This window comes from Giraffa tippelskirchi, chromosome 13 (genome assembly GCF_054371585.1).
Source record: "Giraffa tippelskirchi isolate mGirTip1 chromosome 13, T2T-mGirTip1v1.2.pri, whole genome shotgun sequence".
NCBI lineage: Eukaryota > Metazoa > Chordata > Mammalia > Artiodactyla > Giraffidae > Giraffa > Giraffa tippelskirchi.
Genome location: NC_137287.1, coordinates 48933592 through 48955651, shown reverse-complemented (window position 1 = coordinate 48955651; position 22060 = coordinate 48933592). Strand labels below are relative to the sequence as shown.

At 42.1% G+C, this 22060-nt stretch overlaps 1 protein-coding gene across 1 annotated transcript in view; it reads right to left on the bottom strand.

The window, feature by feature from the left end:
- Positions 1–4961: 4961 nt before the first annotated feature.
- The window catches only part of PAK5 (p21 (RAC1) activated kinase 5), a 125991-nt gene continuing 108892 nt past the window's right edge, over positions 4962–22060 (bottom strand). The window contains exons 6-8 of the mRNA XM_081556235.1: positions 11403–11528; positions 9257–9391; positions 4962–7037 (exon numbers count right to left, since the gene is read on the bottom strand). Of these exons, the coding sequence (XP_081412361.1) occupies positions 6882–7037; positions 9257–9391; positions 11403–11528 (417 nt within the window). The 3' untranslated portion in view covers positions 4962–6881. The remainder of the gene's footprint in view (positions 7038–9256; positions 9392–11402; positions 11529–22060) is intronic.

The window sequence follows — 22060 nt, the reverse complement described above, 5'->3', positions numbered from 1 at the left end:
TCAGAGACAGGAAAGAAAACAACAGCTAAACCACAGATGCTCAATTACCCCTTTAACCATCATTTTTATTTTTTACTGGAGTTTTAAACACAAATGCCTCTGGGCACAAAAGGATGCTGTGTCTAGTTGCTGGTCTGCCAGCCTGTAAAAGCCAGGCCTTATGAAACATATGCATGTTTCTCAGGGGAAGAGGGAGTTTAATTTCAATTCTGAACCTGATTCTTTGTGAGGTTCCACCATTCTTGGGAAATAGCTCCAAGTGAATCCGCCTCAGGGGCAGGGAAGACTGTTCACTAGCCTAAGAAATTCCTCTAAATTGTAATCCCTCTCTTCTCACCAATTCCCCAGTCTTTCCATTAACAAAGACTTGGCAAATCCATGTGGATGGGCGAGATATCAGAGATATGAGAATGGAGAAGGGAGAGGAGCGACAGCAGGAATGACCTGTAGCATGTGGTGGAGGCAGCGTACACTGGGGTGCTTCATGGGGCAGGGTCATCCAAAGTGGTGTTGGGCACAAGCACCTCCCTGGAACAAACACCCGAGCAACCTGAACCAGACGGACACAGCTTTCCATCTGTGTCTCAAAGTGCAGCTTGCAAGCAGCCTGCAATAGAATCATCCCTGGGGGCGCTGAAAAATGGCAGTTCTAGGGCATCAAACCAGTGATTGAGAATCTCCATGCCGAGATTCTAGAATTGGTAGTTTGACTATTTGCTCTCTCCAAGTAATTCAGATGCAGCAGTATGAAAACTTATTTCTGGTTAACAATAACAACAACAACAACAAAAAGCAGTTAGATATCAGTATACTTGCAACATTAGCCAAATTATCGGGCTTCTCTGTGTTCATTTTCTCATCTGAAAGTGGAGCTCACTGCTCCCTGTTTGCAAAGTTATTTGAGGATACACAGCAGTACATTTGAGTCCTTAGCACAGTACTAAGCACACTGGGAACTCTCCATTGGGCTTCCCAGGTGGCTCAGTGGTAAAGGACCCACCTGCCAGTGCAAGAGACCCAGGAGACTTGGGTTTGATCCCTGGATCAGGAAGATCCCCGGGGGGAGGAAATGGCAGCCCACTCAGTGTCCTTGCCTGAAAAGTCCTGTGGACAGAGTAGCCTGGCAGGCTACAGTCCATGGGGTCACAAAGAGTTGGACACGACTGAGCTTATGTGCAATGACATTCTTCTAGCATCCATCTTAACAAGTGTGTACAAATTTTACCAGCCATACACATTCACAAATGACCCCAAAAGACCAATACAGGGTTTTGTTTTGTTTCTTTAACCTGGCATCCAGTGTTCTATGTCAGTTTATTTTGAATTCAGAGAATGTTCCTACGCAGGGATTCTCTCCACTCCCAGCCCAGAGAACTACTCAGGAGGTTGTCAGTTTGGGAGAGATAGTCGGGGTCCATGAACTTATATGAGAAAGAAAATTGCACTTCCAGTTTTACTAGCCTTAAATGAAAGGTAGCATTTCCTACAATTATGAACATAGGCACCAAATCACCATAATATAAGCACCACTTGGGTATGTGTCTTCAGCAGAAATCACCATGTTACACTTATTGGAGATGAGTCAAAAAATCATTTATATTTCTTGTTTGAAATTATAGTAGTTATTAGACCCATCACAAATCTTGTTATTTAATACATCATAACCATGACAACAAAAATATGTTTTGATAACTGTGCTTTATTTATTTTGTGAGCCTATGTATTTTATTCACTTTTAAAACATTTTCCTGAGGAGTCGTTAGGCTTCAGATAGCCAAGAGGGTCCAGGGTGCAAAATTAGGCTAAGAACTCCAGGGCTGATGGCTCCTTAAGTTGTCATTTCAGAAAGAGTGGGTGTAAGTATAAACTGAGTTACTTTGCTATATAGCAGAGATTGCCACAATGTTGCAAATCAACTACACTTCAGTAAAAATAAATACATAAATAAATAAAGTGACAGAACCTGTCAGGTTGTCTGCTGGGGAAGGAGTTACAAAGGCTCATGTGACAAATGAAATGAAAATTATTTGTTAGCACTAGTCCTGTGTTCTGTAGACCCTGGTCTGGGTGTTAGGCACACATTAGTAAACAAAATGGGCAAAAATCCCTGCCCTTATGAAACTGAACAGTGTGTGTGTGTGTGGTCTATTCAGGTATGATTCATATACTGTCATCAACCAATCTATTGGGACTTGCTTAGACTCTGTTAAGGTGGACTGTACATGACCTTGCCATACTTTCTACCTTTAATTTTTTTCAAAATGCTCTCAATGATGATGGGGCATAAATATCAAAGCATTTGCCATATGGGTAAAACTTTCAGGATAAGGAATCCCTTTGCTTGTAGAACAGTGTATTTTGATCCAGAAGTCAGGAACCCTTCAACCTTCTCAAGTCCCTTTTTTGTCCTTCATCAGATCTATTTATGTAGAGGTTGGCAAGGTCCCACCCACATTCCCTTGGCCCTTGCTGGAGCTTGTTTGCTGATAATTTCTGTACATGCCCACGGCTTTCTGTGTCTCCCTCCCCCTGTCAGAGGGAACACGCTTTCTCCATATACAGGGCAAGATGGAAATCCTGGGGGATGATGCCCTAGAAGCAGCTCTCAAGGAGCAAGGGATAGGCGATGGTGGATAAATGCTCCAGCCTCTTTTCCCCTAGAAGGATGATTCTGGAGCATCTCTCCCAGAAGGTCTCCAGTGGGATAGAGCCCCAGGCACCCACAATGGTGAGCTGTTCATTAACACATACCTGTTTTTCCAATCTCTGTCCCCCCTTGGTCTCATCTCCACACTCTGCCCATGTCAAGTGAGCTTCCTGGGGTCACCTCTCAGGAAGTAGTTGTATGTGCGTCTTTGTCTTAGATTCTCCTTCTGTCAGAATCCATGCTAAGGTCAACTATTTTCTTGATTCAGAATACACACGTTTCAAGACTTCTGTTGATGGGTTTGCTACACAATCTGGACAAGTACTATATCATCTCCCTTTCACAGAACTGCTCCTGGTTGTACGTTTTGTACCTGCTTCAGACCAAATCCATCTTCTCTCTGCCTGAAATCTCATTACCGTTTCTTTGATGACCCAGTGATAGTCATTGGATCGATCTGACCAGAGTCTGAACTCACAGAGTTGATAACTTCATGGAATGATTTTATTTTTCCAGTAATTGCTACTGAGTGTGTTCTTCCCAGTGGATATAGGGAACACAACGATAACTCAGCCTGATTATCTGTCTAAGCCATTAAAAAAGACAATCTCATTCGAATTCAAAATAACACCCCTTTCCTTTGCTCGGGCTAACCTTATATCAGAGAAAGAGACAGAAATAGCGATGCATAGGTAGTGGCAGGAAACACGGTGCGCTTTCTTATTCTTTCTTTCCTCTGAGTCCCTCCCCCAAATCAAATCTCTTACTAACTCCTGGCTCAAACTTATGGGGAGCTGTCAGGAGGGGAGCATTCAGTAACCCAGCTGGCTGCAATCAGCTGCCTTGGAGATGCTGCTGGAGGAAGGTGAGATGCCTGAATTTCATTTGCGTCCGCCTGAAGACAGCCTCTGCTTTTGGAGTGGTCATGGTGTAGATGATATATGTGGTTTTAGAGTAATATTCAGCTCTTCCCCAATTCCTGCACACTGTAGAAAAGCAGCTGCGGACTTCCCTGGTGGTCCAGCGTTTGAGAACCCAATTGCTAGTACAGGGGACACAGGTTCGATCCCTTGTCCAGGATGATTCCACATGCCACGGGGCAACTAAGCCCGCGAGCCACAACTATTCAGGTCATGCTCTAGAGCCTGTGAGCTGCAACTACTGCATGCTGCAACTGCTGAGGCTACCACAATGAGAAGCCTGCGCACTGCTCCTAAAGAGTAGCCCCGCTTGCCCCAACTAGAGGGAGCCCATGCGTGGCAACAGCCAAAAATAAAGCAAACAAATAAAAAATGGGGAAAAAGGAAAAGCAGCCATATTTCTCTTTGATTCCTCCCATGGTGCAGGCCTCCAATGCTCTTGCCAAGTTGGGCACCATCCTATTTCTTACTTAAGCGCTTGCCATGCTCCCTGCTCCCTCTCCATGCACCATCGGAGCCAGAGAAAATGGATGTCTTCTATGCCCTCCAAGGGCTTCAGGGACCTGCCTGGGGAAGGTTGATTCCATCTTTCTCTTCCAAGGCACACAATATATACTATCCAGAGGTCTCATCCTGAGTCTCAGGCTACGTACATCCTGAGGGTTTTCACTTTCTGAAATTTCCAGATGAGAAATGAACTCTTTATGTATCAGCATCCCTCTCAACTTCATGGGATAAATGTTAACATCTCCCCTGTCACCAAGTGTAGGAGGGGTCCCAGCACTTGCTTTCAGTCTCCCAGAGAGCTTCTCTGATCCAGAACAACCTCCTGACTATATCTTTTGTGGGTAAAATCATTCAGATCAGTTCAGCATCTTTGGAACAAGAGAGGTAGAGTAGGAATCGTTGGCCATGAATCTAGCTTTCCTTGAATTTGGCCTTCCAGAATTAAATTTTTTTTCTTCATAGCAGTATCTGCATTCTTGTCTTACAATGTTTGTAACCTCTGGGGATGGGAATGTTTTTCTTTGGTTCATGTCAATGTGATATTACATATAATTTTACAGCAACTCATTTGCATTGCCCAAGATCATAAAGACATCATTTTTGTCACTCAAGAAACAAATTCAGGAAATCACTAGAGTTTCCAATGACACAGTGGAAAAAAAGGCAAACATTTATTTTTATTTGCAAGAGCAGTTTCTGCCAATAGTTAGTGCTCGCAAAAACTTTTAAGCTACAGTAACTTTTGGTAAACTCAATGAAGACTTTAAAAAAGATCCAGTGATAAGAAAATTACAGAAAAATCTCCATTACACTGTTGAAAATGTTTGGAATCCAAAATCCACTATTTTCTGCAATGGTTTTTAATATTTGCTCTGGTTAAAAAAAGATTTTCTTTTTCTTTTCTTTCTACTTCTACATAGTCCTGGTTAAATGAATATAATCTCTTCCATATCTTCCATTTTCTGGATTTAGATTATTTTCATTCTTACCTCCATATATTAATGTTTTAATATTTTACATAAAACATTGAGTGTGTTGTGTTTTATGAAAAAAATTACAGATCTTATTTATGATGAGGCATTTCCAGTTTAGGGAAAAACTGAAAATCTAAACAGTAGAAAGTCATTTTATGCCTTTTTTTCCTTTTTAACTATAATAAATAATTAGCAACCTATTAATTGCAAACATTCTTAATTAGGCTTAGAGTAACCAGAGCATTTTCAAAATTTTAAATTCATGTTTGTTACAGTATGTGAAGTCATTAAGAAAAGCCTCTGGTTTTCCAGTTTGGTAACAAATGGCTTTTGTTTGATGCAGAATTAATAGAAACTAATGATGACTATGTAGCTTTTCCAGAGTTTTAAAGGCAAATCTATATTGGCCTACAGTTAACATGCAAATTCTTCCAACAAGCAACACAAAATGTATTGTAGTAGTCATTCATGTTTATCAACATTCAAGAAGATCTAGTCAGCAGCACAACTCTCCTATGTCAGAAACACATAACATGGTCACAACTGAATTCATATCACACCTGGGAAAAATCCCCTTTTCCTAATGCATCCTCTAGAGTCCAGACTTCCAGTACGATACAGAAACAATAGCAATGAATACTGTGGTACAAAGGTAAGCACAGACAAGAGTTTGGTCTGCTAGCATACAGAGCTTTAAAAACAGTGACAGACAAAACCAAACATCTTGCCCTGTTCTCTCTCTTTTCCTTCTGTGAGACTAGAATTCTCACAGTCTTCTAGAAACATTCAATTTGGGGAATGAAGTACAAATGACCCTAGCACTGGGGTGCTGAATCAAGATGGCGAAGGGGCAGAACATGGAGTTCAGCACCTCCCACAGATACATCAAACCATCCTAGCACTGAAATCATTCCTTGGAGGGGAAATTTGGCCACAAGGGGACATCATACTCATTTAAGAGAAGCTACTAGGAGAAAGATACTCCCATGCAAAAGATGGTTTACTACTAATAATAGATTTGAAGGAAAATGTGATTTTTCAAAATATTTAGTTTTCTCCCAAGGAATATTTTTGGTGGTATACTGTGGCTCAAATTTCACTGCACTATTTTTGGTTGGATAAATGAAATGTGCACCCACCCCCATCACCATCACTCTTAAGTCTTCTTCCATCACGTAAGACACTTGTTAAGATAAGAAAGATATTCTACTAAAGCTGACGGTGACTGAGAGTCATTCAGTATTCAAAGTTCCTAAAGAATCGTTGGTTCTCTGAAAGGGATAAAAAAGTAGGAAAGACTTTTTTCAAACTCTTGCTAGTAAACAGGTATTACTTCAACTGATACAATGGCTACGTGACATCAAAGTACTATAAATTATCAAAACTATCGTACAGAAAAATTACAAATTCATTGCAAAATACATTACACTGCTACCATTAAGAAAAAAGTGCTTTTTGTTTTCCTTTCTTTTTTTTAGCCAGAAAAGTATTCTTTCAATATAGAAAATCCTATGCGTTACCCTGCATGTGGCTAGGATATACCATAACGGAGTTTGACTGAGTCCTTCTGATTTGCTGGATGAGAGGCTGAAAAATATAATAATGACTTACTAAAGCCATGTCCCAAATGACCGTGCCAGCTGTCAGTGGAGAGATGCCTGTTTAAGACACAAGAGGACGCCCTCGTCTGCCGAGCCCTCCCGGTCACCATACAGTCCCATCAGTCAGCTGGTCTGGGGTTCACAGGCCTGGTGCATGTTCTCCGGTTCCTTGCTTTCTCATGAATTGTTCTCGTATCCTCATCTAGCTTCGTCACCTCAATGACTCTTCCGCTCAGTGATGCCTGTACTGCCTCATGAGAGGAACAATGCAAGATGGCGGCCCCGCCAGTTTCAGGAACGGGTGCCTGAGGAGCTCCTGCGCTGTGGCCCTCTGAGAGGGCTCCCGCACCAGCATCAGGTCTAGGAACGCCCGGAGCACTGAGGAGACCTGCGGAAACACAAGACGACCTCCTGAGGACTAACGCCGAGACCCAACCCAAGGCCCCTAATGTGGCTTCCCAGCAAATTCCCAGGAAGGAATTCTGTCAACAACGTCAAGTTCCAGAAAGTCAGCTTGAAGAGAGAGGTTATGGGAGCAAAAGCAGGCATTGCCTTTCTTAACACATGCTGTTTTCCTTTTATCATTTTCAAACCTGAAATAATAGGAGTAAATGACGGTACAACAAAGATATGTACCAAATAAGAGACAATAGCAGCTCTTATGATGCACCCACTATGTTCAGATGCTGGTCACACACATTTGATGAACAGTGTTATAAACATGGAATGACTTTTATTTTTTTATTTTTCTAAGCATGGAACCATCTAGGCTTTGTGGAATTCCTTTTTTTTTTTTTAAAGAAGATTTTTTTTTTTTAATGTGGACCATTTTTCAAGTCTTTATTGAATTGGTTACAATATTGCTTCTGTTTTATGCTTTTTTATTTTTCTGGCCTCACGGCATGTAGGATCTTAGCTCCCAGATCAGGGATCAAACCCACAACCCCTGCATTGGAAGGGAAGTCTTAACTACTGGACTGCCGGGGAAGTTCCTGGAATTCCTTTCTTGAAGAGTAACAAGCTTCTCTAAGGAATCTAACAACAGATAGCATTTGTCCTTTAGTTTCTTGTAATTTACTTTTCTGCGGTATAGCTTATGTACATTCAAGTACATAAAAAGCATATGTTTTACAGTAGTTCTTTAAAACACACACACACACACATATATACACCTATATATATATCTATACCTATATATTCCATACTCCTACCCAGCTTCCCTGGGTCGGGAAGATCGCCTGGAGGAGAGCAGGGCAACCCACGCCAGTATTCTTGCCTGGAAAATCCCATGGATAGAGCAGCCTGGTGGGCTACAGTCCAGGGGATCGCAAAGAGTCAGACAGTACTGAGCACAGCACATTATTTAAACTGTCCAATGTCATAAAATTTTCAAGCTCTTGGTCAATTCAAGCAGTTTCCCGGCTTTGTTGCAGGTCCACCCAGCCTACATGAGTGATTGTGCGAGGGCTCTTCCCTAAGGTGTAGGGATGAGGGAAGAGGAGATGCTGCCACAAACAATTCTCTCCTTCTTAGTATCTGGGAGGTAGTGGGATGGTCGGTACTTTTAGTGCTAATCTGTGCAAACAGCTCTCTCAGCAAACCTGGTCCCACTGGTGGCCATACAGTGGTGGTTCTTTGGCTTAGCATCATTTCTTCTGAGCTTGGCTCTACTTGATGATGCCTGGAAACCAGGAAAGACCCTCGCTGGTTCCCTCACCATGTTGCTCACTGCCCTGTACTATCTAGCCCCTGTCCACCCTCTGACATGCCTCATCCTTCACCTTGCTCACTTTGCCCTGGCTGAGAGTCTTTGAACTGCTCCTTCCTACACCTGGGATGTTTTTATCCCAGATCTTTGCATGACTTGCTCCTTTTTGCCAATCAGGCTCCAGTCCTTTGAAAGGACTCCCTTCAACCTTCAGCCAAAACTAACTCCCAACTCCTTTTCTGCCCCCCTCAATCATGTCACAGTGTTTTATTCATTTCCTGGCACGTACCATTCTCTAAAATTATTTTGATCATCCATTTGTGTGTAGTTTGTTATCTGCTTCCCCAGCTAGAATGCAACCCCTCTGAGAGTCAGGAAAAGTGGGGCTTTGAGCTGGGATGTCCTGGTCATTAGAATACCCCCCAGCATGCCTTAAATTCTCAGTGCAGAAGTGCTGAGAGGAGCCCACCCATGGGAGAGGAGCTCATGTACCCAGTTTCACAGATGAGCTTCAGAGAGGGAGGGGCAGACTCACTGGCCCAAAGGAGTGAACAAGAAGAGCAGAGATCTGAATGGGGTAACTCTGATTCCATAACAGACAGCTAGTGAGAAGGTACTGCAGCACAGGGAGCTCAGTCTGGTGCCCAGTGATGACCTGGAAGGGTGAGTAGGGGTGGGAGGGAGGAGCAAGAGGAAGAGGATACATCTACACTTATAGCTGATGCGTGACACTGTACAGCACTTTAAAGTGACTAAAAAGTAAATTAAAAAACAAAACAAGGTCCGTGCCCAGAAACCAGGATCTGCTGCCAGATGTGATATGCCAGTCTTTAACATTTCAGAGAGAGGGAAAGCTCAAAGAACCATGTGAAATTCCAGCAATGGATGTTGCTTCTCACCTTGTGCGGGTCCTTCACTCTTGGAGGCAAACTGTCCCGGATCCGCCGCATGGCCTGGAGGGGGGGCTCGTTGAAGTAGGGGGGCTCACCATCAATCATCTCAATCACCATGATCCCAAGGGACCAGATGTCCACCTGTTAGGCACAACCCAGTGATTATCCCAGGCAAAGAGAACTTTCTGAAAGGTTGAGTATGGCCAGGGAACCCAGTAGATTCATGCTCATTTATAAATTCATACGGTATTTGCAACTTCTCAAAATCTGCAATTCAGATTTATAGGCTGAATGGTTGAGTATCCAAGTGTTTGCATGCTTTTTAAAGGCAACTTCAGTGAAGATTGTGACAGTTAGGTACATGTGAATGTCCTACCACTCTCAAGTTCAAAACCTTTAAAAAAATCCTGTTAACTTGGGTGGTTCATGGTCTGTCAGGTCAAATGAGAAAACCATGCAAAGTTTTATGTTATGAACAGAGAAGAAAATTATATTTAAACCATAAAAAAATAAAAAGAGTTTTTGGCATATTCATAACAAACTCCAAAGAGCTACACTGCACAACGCAGTATATCCTGATTCTTTTATTAAGTTGATTTTTTAAGTTCTTTGCTGCCATATTTAGGTTTTTCCCTTTGTGTTTTATCACTCTGGAGCAGTACACAAAACTGTATTCTATAAAACCATTTTCAAGGACTGGAGGAAAGGAAAGAGAGAGATGACAAGCAATCCTTTCCGGTTAAAGAATCGGAAGTCAGGGCAATGAGATGCCAGAGCTGCTATAAATTCCCAGGCCCTGGCGGCTCCCTCATCCCACCTCATTACACCTCTTATCAGTTAGCTGCATTCCTGCTCTCGCCCAGAAGTGACCTCCACTGAGAGCTGATGCTCTCAGGACCACAGTGAGATAAACAAGAGGAATACTTATCCAAGGGTAGCACACCAGGGAAGGAGAGTCCGCCGTAAGTCCGGCCACTGTCCTCTGCTCACTGGTCAATGCCACCTCCTCCGGCTCCCCTCCCCTAGGACTGCCCCCTACACCACAGTGTGTGGAAACGCTGTGTGCCCAGCCGAACGCGCTCCCTACCTCCCTGTGCGTGCATGTCTCAGAGCTTTATTCACACTGTTTCCTCCCCCGAAGGCACTCCTCCACTTCTGCCCCACATTTTGTGTATCCAAACCTTGTTCCTTAATAGATTATGAGCAGGTATGGGAGCAACTTAAGTGTCCATCAACAGATGAATGGATAAAAAAAGGTGTGGTATATATACAATGGAATATTAGTGATAAAAGAATGAAATGCTTCCATTTGCAACAACACAGATGGACTTGGAAGGTATTATGTTAAGTGAAGAAAGTCAGACACAGAAAGACAAATATTATATGACATCACTTATGTGTGAAACCTAAAAAATGCAACAAACCAGTGAATAAAACAAAAAAGAAGCAGACTAATAGATATAGAGAACAGACTTGTGGTTACAAGTGGGGAGAGGCAAGGAGGGAGGAGCAATAAGGGGGCAGAAGAATTTAAAAATACAGAAGGTTACTATGGGATTATATGGAGTCATGTGTGTGAAATTTTTTGAAAATTGTAAATTGTAGACTTTAAATAATCATTCAATAAAAAAAGACATTTTTTTTAATTTAAAAAATCAGTAACAACAAAAATAGATTATGAGTGGTTATTTCCTTTCCAGAAGAAACAGAAATTGTGCCATATTTTAAAATATGTTGCAATGTTCATATATGATGTTTTTACTATGGGAAAACATGATTTCTCACCCATATATTCACCCCAATCTGTGGAGCTTTCTCTGACCCTGTGTCCTCTGAATGCACCTGCTCATCTGTGAGTCTCCAGCCACTTTTCAGGTTGCACTGGCCCTGAGGGTTAGATGAGAGCTGGAGAGCCTCTTGCCCACTGTCCATTTGGGACCTAAGTACACTGCCGATCAATACTGTCGTGCCACCTCAAGGGTGGACAGACTCTCTTCTGCCACAACGTGCTCTGTGAAAAGCCTAGTGAATGGGGATCAAACGTGGAGTTAAAAGTCATCAAGCTGATCTCCTGGAGTCATTAACGAGCTCAGAACCCTTGCATCCCAGCCAGGCCCTGCTCACTCCCCAGCAATAACCATCACCTCCTTACCTCTGTCCCATATGGCAGCCTAGAAATCACCTCGGGTGCCATCCAGTAGGGCGTACCAACCAGTGATTTCCTCTTCGGCACCTCTTTGGAAACTTGAGCACAGAAACCAAAGTCAGACAGCTTGATCTGAAAAGGAAAGGAATGCAACAAACTAACCATTTAAAAATACTGGCTTCAACATTTGGGGCAAGATGGAGGGACCTAGAGATTTTCCTGCTAATGAAGTAAGTCAGAAAGAGAGAGACAAATACCATATGGTATCACTTACATGTGGAACCTAGAACAAACGATACAAATGAACTTATGTATGAAAAAGAAACAGACTCAGACATAGAGAACAGAGTTGTGGTTGCCAGGGAGAGGAGGATGGGCCGATGGGGGTTTGGGATCAGCAGATGCAAATGGTGTGTATAAGATGGACAAACAGCAAGGTCCTGCTGTAGAGCACAGGGAACTGTACTCAGTATTGTGACAAAGCACAATGGAAGAGAATATGAAAAAGAATATATATATACACACACATGTATAATTGAACCACTTTGCCGAATAACAGAAATTAAGGCAACATTGTAAATCAACTATACTTCAATAAAATAAATCTTAAAAATATACTGGCTTCAAAATGTAGAAATATAACAAAAGTTTCAGCTTCAAAGCAAAATCATTTAATCATTCACAGGCCTTGGATATATCAGAGAAGGGGCTCTCAGACCCTTTCCTTAGAAAAGCACAACCCATTTTAATGAGAAAACCTCTCACGGCCCCACCAGGATTGACTTTCAAATGTTTAACTCCTGCTGTTGCTATCTTTTTACACAATTCTGAAACAATATAATATACCCAAAACAAGAAACTCATCAAAATTCAAGGCCACTACTTTCATTAAATGTAAGAGATGATGCTTTAGTGCAAATAAACTGCTAGTCACAAAGTGAGTTTTGTACAAACCACTACAGTTTAGGTTTTTTTCCACTGAACGCGTTTGGATTTCTAAGTACCCTGAGATGATTCAGATAACCATCATTTCTATGTTTGAATTATTGCAAAACCCCACTTGTAAAGCATGCTGGGCACAGGCTCCCCTTTTCTTTTGGTTTTTCTCCTCTCTCAGGATAACTCAAGTTGCCAATGGAAATATGGGCATAGAAACTGGGTGTTAACAATTAGTTACTAGGAGTTCAAGGTGTTCAACTTAGTTACTCATTGTGCATGCATATATGTTGTTTATTTTAGAGGTCATCAAAAATGAAAACCCTGAGATTTCTTGCCCAGAGCTTTTTTTTTTCAAATAGATTTATTTATTTTAGTTGGGGGCTAATTACTTTACAATATTGTAGTAGTTTTTGCCATACATTGACATGAATCAGCCATGGGTTTACATGTGTTCCCCTTCCTGGACCCCCATCCCACCTCCCTCCCCATCCCATCCCTCTGGGCCATCCCATTGCCCCGGCCCTGAGCATTTGTCTCATGCATCGAACATGGAATGGTGTTCTGTTTCACATATGATAATATACATGTTTCAATGCTATTCTCCCAGAACGTCTCACCCTCACCTTCTCCCTCAGAGTCCATAAGACTGTTCTATGCATCCGTGTCTCTTATTCTGTCTCGCATATAGGGTTATTGGTACCATCTTTCAAATTCCATATATATGCATTAGTATACTGTATTGATGTTTTTCTTTCTGGCTTACTTCACTCTGTATGTTGCCCAGAGCTTTTGAGAATACTCTTAAGAACACATCACATCATTAGGAACCCCGCCAGGTTATATATTCCAGGTGACCAGGATTCAGTTTATCTCTGGGAGGCTTGATTCCTGCTAATGATGACCTGATCTGATTGTAGAGTATTGTCACTTAGGATTATTGGTGATAACAGAACACATTAAAAAAATGCTTCAGGCATTGGTTGGCAATGGTTCAGAATGGTCATTTGAGGTGTGACTTGCCGTAAGTCAAAGGTATGGTTTCTAAGGCACACACTCTCCCTTGACTCTCTTCATACGTCTCTGAACTGTTTTCAGTCTTTTTTCTGGCACTGTCTCTGCTGCCCACACCCTAACACTGGGGCTTCCTGGGGCTCAGGCCAGAGGGCCAACTACTTCTCTTTTTATGTGCTTCTGCTAGATACTTTGTTTCCCTCCCAGGCTTAATGCAGACTTCTCGCCTTCATTCTAAAACACATCCATCCAGTGTTATGTTTCTACATGGAGTTAATTCCTGTGAAGGGTGTAAGGTCCATGTCTAGATTGATTTTTTGAGCATGTGGATATCCAGTTGTTCCAGCACCATTTGTTGAAAAGACCATCTTTGCTCCATTGTGTTGTCTTCAGTCATGTCCAACTCTTTGTGACCCTATGGACTGTGACCCTGCCAGGCTCCTCTGTCCATGGGATTCTTCAGGAAAGAATACTGGAGTGGGTTGCCATGCCCTCCTCCAGGGGATCTCCCCGACTCAGAGATAGCACCCACATCTCAGGCATCGCCTGCATTGCCAGGCGTGTTGTTTAGCACTAGTGCCACCTAGGAAGCCCTGTGCTGCCTTTACTCCCTTGTCAAAGGTCAGTTGACTCTGTTTATGTGGGTCTATTCCTGGGCTGTCTATTCTGCTTTATTGGTCTGATGATGGACAGGGAAGCTTGATGTGCTACAGTCCATGGGGTTGCAAAGAGTTGGACATGACTGAGCAACTGAACTGATAAACTTTAGAATCAATATGACAATATCTACAAAACAACTCGCTGAGATTTTGACTGAAGATTATATTGAATTTATGGGTCAGGTTGGAAAGAACATCTTGACAGTACTGAGTCTTTTCTATCCTGCAACCTTATTATAATCACTTATTAGTTCTAGTTTTTCTTGTTGATTCTTTCAGATTTTCTACATAGGTGATCATGTCATCTATGATCAAAGAGAGTTTTAATTTCTTCTTTCTCAATCTGTATACCTTTTATCCCTTTTCTTATTTTATTGCATCAGCTAGTGCTTCCAGTATGATGCTGAAAAAGAATGGTGAAAGGGAACATCTTTGCCTTTTTCCTAAACTTAGTGGGAAAGCATATTCAATTCTTCAGCATACCTTAAGGCCCTGATCACTTCTCACTTTCTCTAGAATTTTTCTTAGGAGTCTACATTGATCTACCTGAGCTCCAAATTTGTGAGAATTTAGCACTCATTTAACTTTGAACTGATAATTTTGTCACTCCAGCTAGGAATGACATTGCTTAGGGGCAATAGATCTGTCTTTTAATTGTGAAGCCATACTATGTTTGTTAAGATCGGAGAAAGCAATAGGTACTCAAAAAATGCATGCTATTAGATCGACTTTATTTGATATTGACATATATATGGGTTTTTAGATACAGAATATGGCTTCCCCAATGGCTGAGTGGGTAAAGAATCTGCCTGCAATGCAGGAAGAGAGACACAGGAGACATGGGTTTGATCCCTGGGTTGGGAAAGTCCCCTAGAGGAGGAAATGACAACCCACTTCAGTATTCTTGTCTGAAAATTCCCATGGACAGCAGAGCCTGGAGGGCTACAGTTCAAAGACTTGCAAAGAGTCAGACATGATTGTGCATATACAATATACATACATACATGAGACAGAAGATCACATGACAGAGATACATTATTTTTCCTTCTAAAATCATCGACTTACCAAAGACAACTGTTTCTAGAATCAAAGTTGTAACACAGATGAAATGGAGGTAATGTTTTGGAAATTATTAATGTGGTTTTTTTTTTTCCATTTCCTTATTCATGATCTTCTCACTAATCAGACTAAGACTTGTGGGGTGTGGTTTGGGGTGGGACTCCATCAAATTGGATTGCTCCAGATGGAATGTTAGAGAAAGCTGATTTAACAGAGAGATGATTTTTCTCAATTGCTTTGGCATATCAAGAATCATACCCAGATGCTTCAGATCATATAATTTCCATGTGGTATAAAGAAGAGTGCCTTGGGAATTCTCTGACAGTCCAGTGGTTAGGACTTGGCACTTTCATCGCTGGGGCCTGGGTTCAACCCCTCCTCAGGGAACTAAGATCCTGCAAGCCACATGGTGTGGCAAAAACAAAAAGAGTGGCCTGTGGCCATGGTAGCTGGTCCATAATTCTTGTTGCCCTATTGTAAATGGCATCTACAGTTCTGAGAAGTGAAAACCCTTATAGCCCATCACTTTTAGCCTAGGATTATTTGCAGAAGAGAACAAAGAACATTGACTTATATCAGGTCCCAATTCTTTATTATACATCACTTCTAACCAGTCTAAGCTTTAAAAATATCTGAGTAGCACACATCCCCACACAAACAAGGGAGAGAGGGCACATGCATCTATGTTCAGAGGTAATGTTAAACATATTCAATAACCAGATTCATCTAGACCATTCGGAATCTAGACATTAAGTTGAGTACATTTCTGGAGTTATCCTGAGGGCATTACCATCTTTAATGAGGCAAAAGGAGTCCTGGCACAGCGTTGGGCTCAAGGGGAATATACTCCAGTGAATGGAAACAGTGGCTATTAACCAATAAGAAAGAGAAAATTGCAACATTTTAACAATGGGTATAGATAAGGGGCTTTCCTGGCATCTCAGCTGGTAAAGAATCCACCTGCAATGCAGGGGACCCTGGTTTGATTGCTAGGTTGGGAAGATCCCCTGGAGAAGGGATAGGTTACTCACTCCAGTGTTCTTGGGCTTCCCTTGTGGCTCAGATGGTAAAGAATCTGCCTGCAATGTGGGAGACCTGGGTTAGATCCCTGAGTTGGGAAGATCCCCTGGAGGAGGGCATGGCAACCCAGTCCAGTGTTCTTGCCTGGAGAATCCCCATGGACAGAGGAACCTGGTGGGCTACAGTCCATGGGGTTGCAAAGAGTTGGACACGACTGAGTGACTAAGCACAACATAGATAAGGTGGCTCAGGGGTAAAGAATCTTCTTGCAATGCAGGAGATGTGAAAGTGGTTTGGATCTCTGGGTGGGGAAGATCCCCTGGAAGAGGAAATGGCAACCCACTCCAGTATTCTTGCTGGGAAAATCCCATGGTCAGAGGAGCCTGGTGGGCTACAGGCCATGGGGTCACAAAGAGTCAGACATGACTGAGCACCTGAGCATGCGTGCATAGATACAGTGATGAAACTCCACTGCACACCAGCCTTGGGTATGCCCAACATGACCTTGATGGAGAGATGGCACAGTAGAGTGAGTGGAAATGAACTTGAGGTAATGCTACTGGCTTCCATCATGGCCTTTGTGTGGTGTGCAGGGGTCCAGAAGCTTCTCTCCTCCAGATCTTAGTGAAGGAATGGGGAAGTGCCCAGCACAAGCCTATGGTTGACAGGAAAGCCAGTCCAAAGGATAGCTTTCAAGACTTGAGGGAAGAGGGACTTCCCTGGTGATCCAGTGGCTAAGACTACACGCTCCCAATGGAGGGGACCCAGATTCCAACCCTGGTCAGGGGATGGGACCATACCATCAGGGACCCCACATACCACAACTGAAAAACATCCCATGTGCTACAGCTTAAAAGGATACCTGAGGCTGCAATGAAGATAGAAGATCCTGAGTGCTGCAACTGAGACCCAGACAGACACATACACATTAAAAGAAGACTCGAGGAAACAGGCTGGAGTAAAATATTGCAGAGAAGCCTTCCTGGAAGTCCAGCAGCCGATGGGACCAATCAACGCTCACTGGTCACTGGCCCAGATAGCAGAAGAGGCTGTTATGATAAGGCAGGGACCATCAAGACACAAGAAGATGGATTGTGTCTCCTTCACCCTGAGGTCCCATAACCCCCATTTGTCTGCATTCTGAGGAGGATAGGGGTGGGAAGTGGAAAGAAGGAATAGGTGGTAGCCAAATCTGAAAGACAGGTATTATAGGAATCAATTTAACCTTACTGTGGTTGAACCTGATAGACAATGTTTAAAGTGTATAAGCAGACTAAACTTAATAGACTGAATTAAAATAGAGTTTAAAATTTTTCTAGCCACTGGGTCTTTATGAAGAAGTCACAATTAATTTTAAGAAAGAGAGAAGCTATATAATTGTGTGTGTGTGTGTGTGTGTGTGTAGTTATTTCCAAAGCTCAAGCATGAGTAAATTTGCAACTCTATCACACAGATAGTAAAGCAGGGACAATTTTGCCAATATATTTTGTTTGCCTGTAAATTTAAGAAACCTGAATGATTAGGGAGGTGAACGTATCAACATTTTGGTATTGGCAGTTTTAATTTCAGTATCTCTAGTGTGGTTTTCTTTTCACAGACATTAAAAGAAGATACCAAACCTGAGAGACTAATAATTATCTCCCTGATAAAATGTAAGATCAGAAACTGAAACTCAACACTTGGAAGCCAGTCCTGTTCTTCTGTTGTAGGAGTATAAGTGCTTTTGCATGATTTTTTTCTTACTCATCCAAGTACATAAAAGAGACAATTTTCTGAAAGAACATAATTGCACACAACATTCATCCAAATAAATCTGCAAGTAGATAATGAAAATTCAAGTAATGAGTATAATAAAGCACTGTAGGCAGTTCTTAAAAGCAAATCACAGAGACTTTAGGCTGAGCCTTAGTTTAGATAGGATTGTACAACGCAGGTACTTAGGAAACCACATTTGTCTCACGAAAACTGAAGTAAGCATGTTGCCCACCCCTGAACAGGAGATGTAGCTGGTTCCACAGGGGCCAGACAAGGAACTAGAGCTTAGAACTCAGACAAAGCTGCTACTTAAACCTGAGCTCTTATCCATATCAGTGCATTCCGGCTAGGAGTCAGAAAGTGTTAGTCGCTCATCATGTCCGACTCCTCAGGACCATATGGACTGTAACCTGCCAGGCTCTTCTGTCCATGGAATTCTCCAGGCAATTAAAAGTTGAGTAAATTCATCCATGATTTTTCCTTGGCCTGGAGTTTGCTTTTAAGAGATGATACTTAGGGGCCACTAGACAGTGAGATCCCCTTCTCCAGGGGATCTTCTTGACCCAGGGATCGAACCTGAGTGTCTTATAATGCTGGCAGATTCTTTACTGACTGAGACACCAGTCAGGGCCCCACAAAAACTTGCAAGAGGGGGAGCAAAAGAGACTCTACCCACAAGGTAAGTTTAAAACAGAATGTAAAACCCTTGTTTTGTGAATTGTATGGGCTCTAAAGAATTGCTGCATCTGCTCCAGGTTTTTGCTAAGGCAGAAAGACGGATGCTTTTGTGCCTTTGTTCCTGGGTGCTTCTTACAAGGCAATGGTACTCATATCATATCAGCCAGTGAATTTGATACAAGTTAGTCACTCACTGTCTAGTAGCCCCTAAGTATCATCTCTTAAATGCAAACCCCAGGCCAGGGAAAAATCATGGATGAATTTATTCAACTTTTAATTGGAAGGGTTGGGTGCAGGGATTGCCTTCATTTTGGGCATCTACCTTGTGCCTGGTTTACCTCTTATGGCTTTATACTAATTACTTTAAGTAATTCTTACAACCACTCTATAACATGTTATTTATTTTCCTTTTCAAACCTCAAACACCACTCCTTAAACACCCCTGCTTAACACAAATTAGTGACTCACTAGATATTATTTCTATTATGGACAAATAGTGAAAAATGTATTTTCAGTTGATAACAAATAATTTCCCTTGTATTCTCTGAGGAGGCCAGAAAGGATTTATCCTCTTAAACGTGAGCAATTCACTGTTTTCTTTTTTTTTTTCCTTTCTTTATTGGAGGATAACTGCTTTAGAATATTGTGTTGGATTCTGCCGTACCTCGATATGAATCAGCCACAGGATACACACGGCCCCTCACTTTTGAATCTCCCACCCATCTCCTTCCCATCTCACCCCTCTGTGTTGTCACAGAGCACTGGGTTGGGCTCCCTGTGTCACACAACAAATTCCCACTTGCTATCTATTTTACATATGGTCATGTATATGTTTCCATGCTCTTCTTTCAATTTGTCCCACATTTTGAAATATATGTAGGTTCATCATAGGAGGTTGCAAAGAAAGGTGCATCCAGTTCTCTCTATATATTAGCATCTTATACACTATGGCATGATATCAACACCAAGATATTGATCGACAGTCCATAGAGCTTGCTCAGATTTCATTAGTTGTATATGGACTCACTTGTGTATGTTGTGTGTGTGTGTGTCTGTGTGTGTACTCTGCAATTTTATCACATTGTAGTCTTATACAACTACTATCACAAATTGATAACCAACAATAACATCACCATAAAATGATGATGCTACCTCTTTATAGCACACACTCCCAAGCTGTAACCCTGGCAACCACTAATTTGCTGTACATCTCCATATTTATGCTATTTCACAAATGTTACATAAATGGAATTATGCATTGTGTATCCTTTTGAGTTTGACTTTGTTTCACTCAGTGTAATTTCCTTGAGGTTCATCCAAATTCATGAATGTGTCACTCATTCATTCCTCTTTTTCCTTTGGGTAGTATTACCTGGTATAAACACACCACAGTTTATTTAGCCATCATTCACCTTCAGAAGGACATTTGCATATTTTCTAGCTTGGGCTATGATGACTAAAACTGCTATAAATATTTGTGTGCAAGGTTATATGTGGAAATAAGTTTCCATTTCTTTGGAATATATGCCTAAGAGTGAGACTCTTGTCACATAATAGTAAGTCCATTTTTAGTTTTGAAAGGAACTGCTTAGCCATTTGTCAAGAGTGGCTCTACATTTTACATTTGCACCAGCAGTGTATGAATTAGTGGTGTTATCACTACTTTTCATTTTAGCTACTCTTAGAGGTGTGTAATGATATCTCATAGTTTTAATTTGCAATTCTCTCAGGACTGATGCTGCTGAATATCTCCCAATGGGAAGAGAACCCAGCATACCTGTGTGATAGACAATATTTCCAAAATTTCCAACAACAATACTGTCCCTGAGATCTTCTTATCATGTGATTCAATTCTCCTCCCACTCAGGCGGGTTTTATGTTTCTTCCCCTAGAATCTGGAAGGTCTATGATCATGGTGGAAGTGACGCTATGAGACTCTGAGGTCATAAAAATACCATACTTCCACCCTGTTTTCTTGGGACACTCACTCACGGACCCCAGCCCCCACGCTGTGAGTAAGGCCACGAGGAGAAGCCCTATGGTAGGGTGCTGGAGGACAGTTTCAGCTTAGTGCTGTGTACTTGACAAATGCCGAAAGAAAACGTACAGGTGTATCATCTAACAAGTCACTACACAGCCCAGGCAATTCTCAGAGCCAAGCAAAAATGCTAAAATAACTTTTGACTTAAAATCACGTGATTCATTATTATGACAATAAACAAATATGTCTTCTGCACTACAGAATGCTATAAAAACTCCAATATGTTAGTATAAATTATACTCTCTGCCTTCTCTTGGAGTAGTCGCACTCCCTCTCTGCTCTCTTTTTTAAGAAACAAAGTTTCCTTTCTCTATAGTAACTGGAGTCAATACCTGGCCCTGCTCTGAAATGTGGATGAGCTCACTCTGTCCAGGCTCCGCCCCACACGCTGTGCTTCCTCTTCCTGGATTGCACTCAATCCTGATGGCCACAGGCCCCGCCCCCTGACGTGTCTCCGTTGTCACCATCCCCCTGCAGAGGGGCCTTCTCTGACAGCCTCTGCAGACTCTTTACTGTCCATCCTCCTTACTCGGCTTAAATTAATGACTCATAACTTAGAATGTATCACCTTGCTTGTCTGGTGGTGATTTTATTTGTATCTTGATCTATCTGTTTATGATCATGCCCTGATATTAGGGCTTCCCTGATAGCTCAGTTGGAAAAGAATCCGCCTGCACTGCAGGAGACCCTGGTTTGATTCCTGGGTCAGGAAGATCCCCTGGAGAAGGGATAGGCTACCCACTCTAGTCTTCTTGGGCTTCCCTGGTGGTTCACCTGGTAAAGAATTCGCCTGCAGTGCAGGAGACCTGGATTCGATCCCTGAGTTGGGAAGATCCCCTGGAGAAGGGAAAGGCTACCCACCCAAGTATTCTGGCCTGGAGAATTCCATGGACTGTATAGTCCATGGGGTCACAAAAACTCATACACAACTGAGTGACTGTCACTTTATGATCACACCGCTATGCTTAGAATAAACTGAATGAAATTAGTGATTTTGCTTTACTCATCCTTAGGACTTTGCACAGAGTTGGACATGACTGAAGCGAATTAACATGCCTGCATGCATATATAAAATACACATATATTCATAAAAATATGGAAAATGGGATTATGGGTGATCTTTATTTTATCCTTTATACTTTTCTGAATTTGCTGGATTTTCTGAAATAAAATCAACAATCTTTCTTTTTTTTAAACGAAGAAAAGCCGAAATGCTTGGGAAGCTTCTTCTGGCTACCCTCTGATCATTCCTGGGCAAATTCTGATGTGACAAGAATGTTTTCCATGTGAGTGAGGATGCTGGGTGGTAAAAGACAGGTGCATTAAAGGGACACTGGCTCCATTCATCCAGGGGCTATTACATCTGGTGGGAGTTCAGGGAGATTGTTGTTTAGTTGCTAAGTTGTGTCCAACTCTTTTTGTGACTCTATGGAAAGGGCCTAAATAGCAAAACTTCAAAACTCTTCTAACTAAGTCTTCCTGGGAACATCAACTCATTCCTT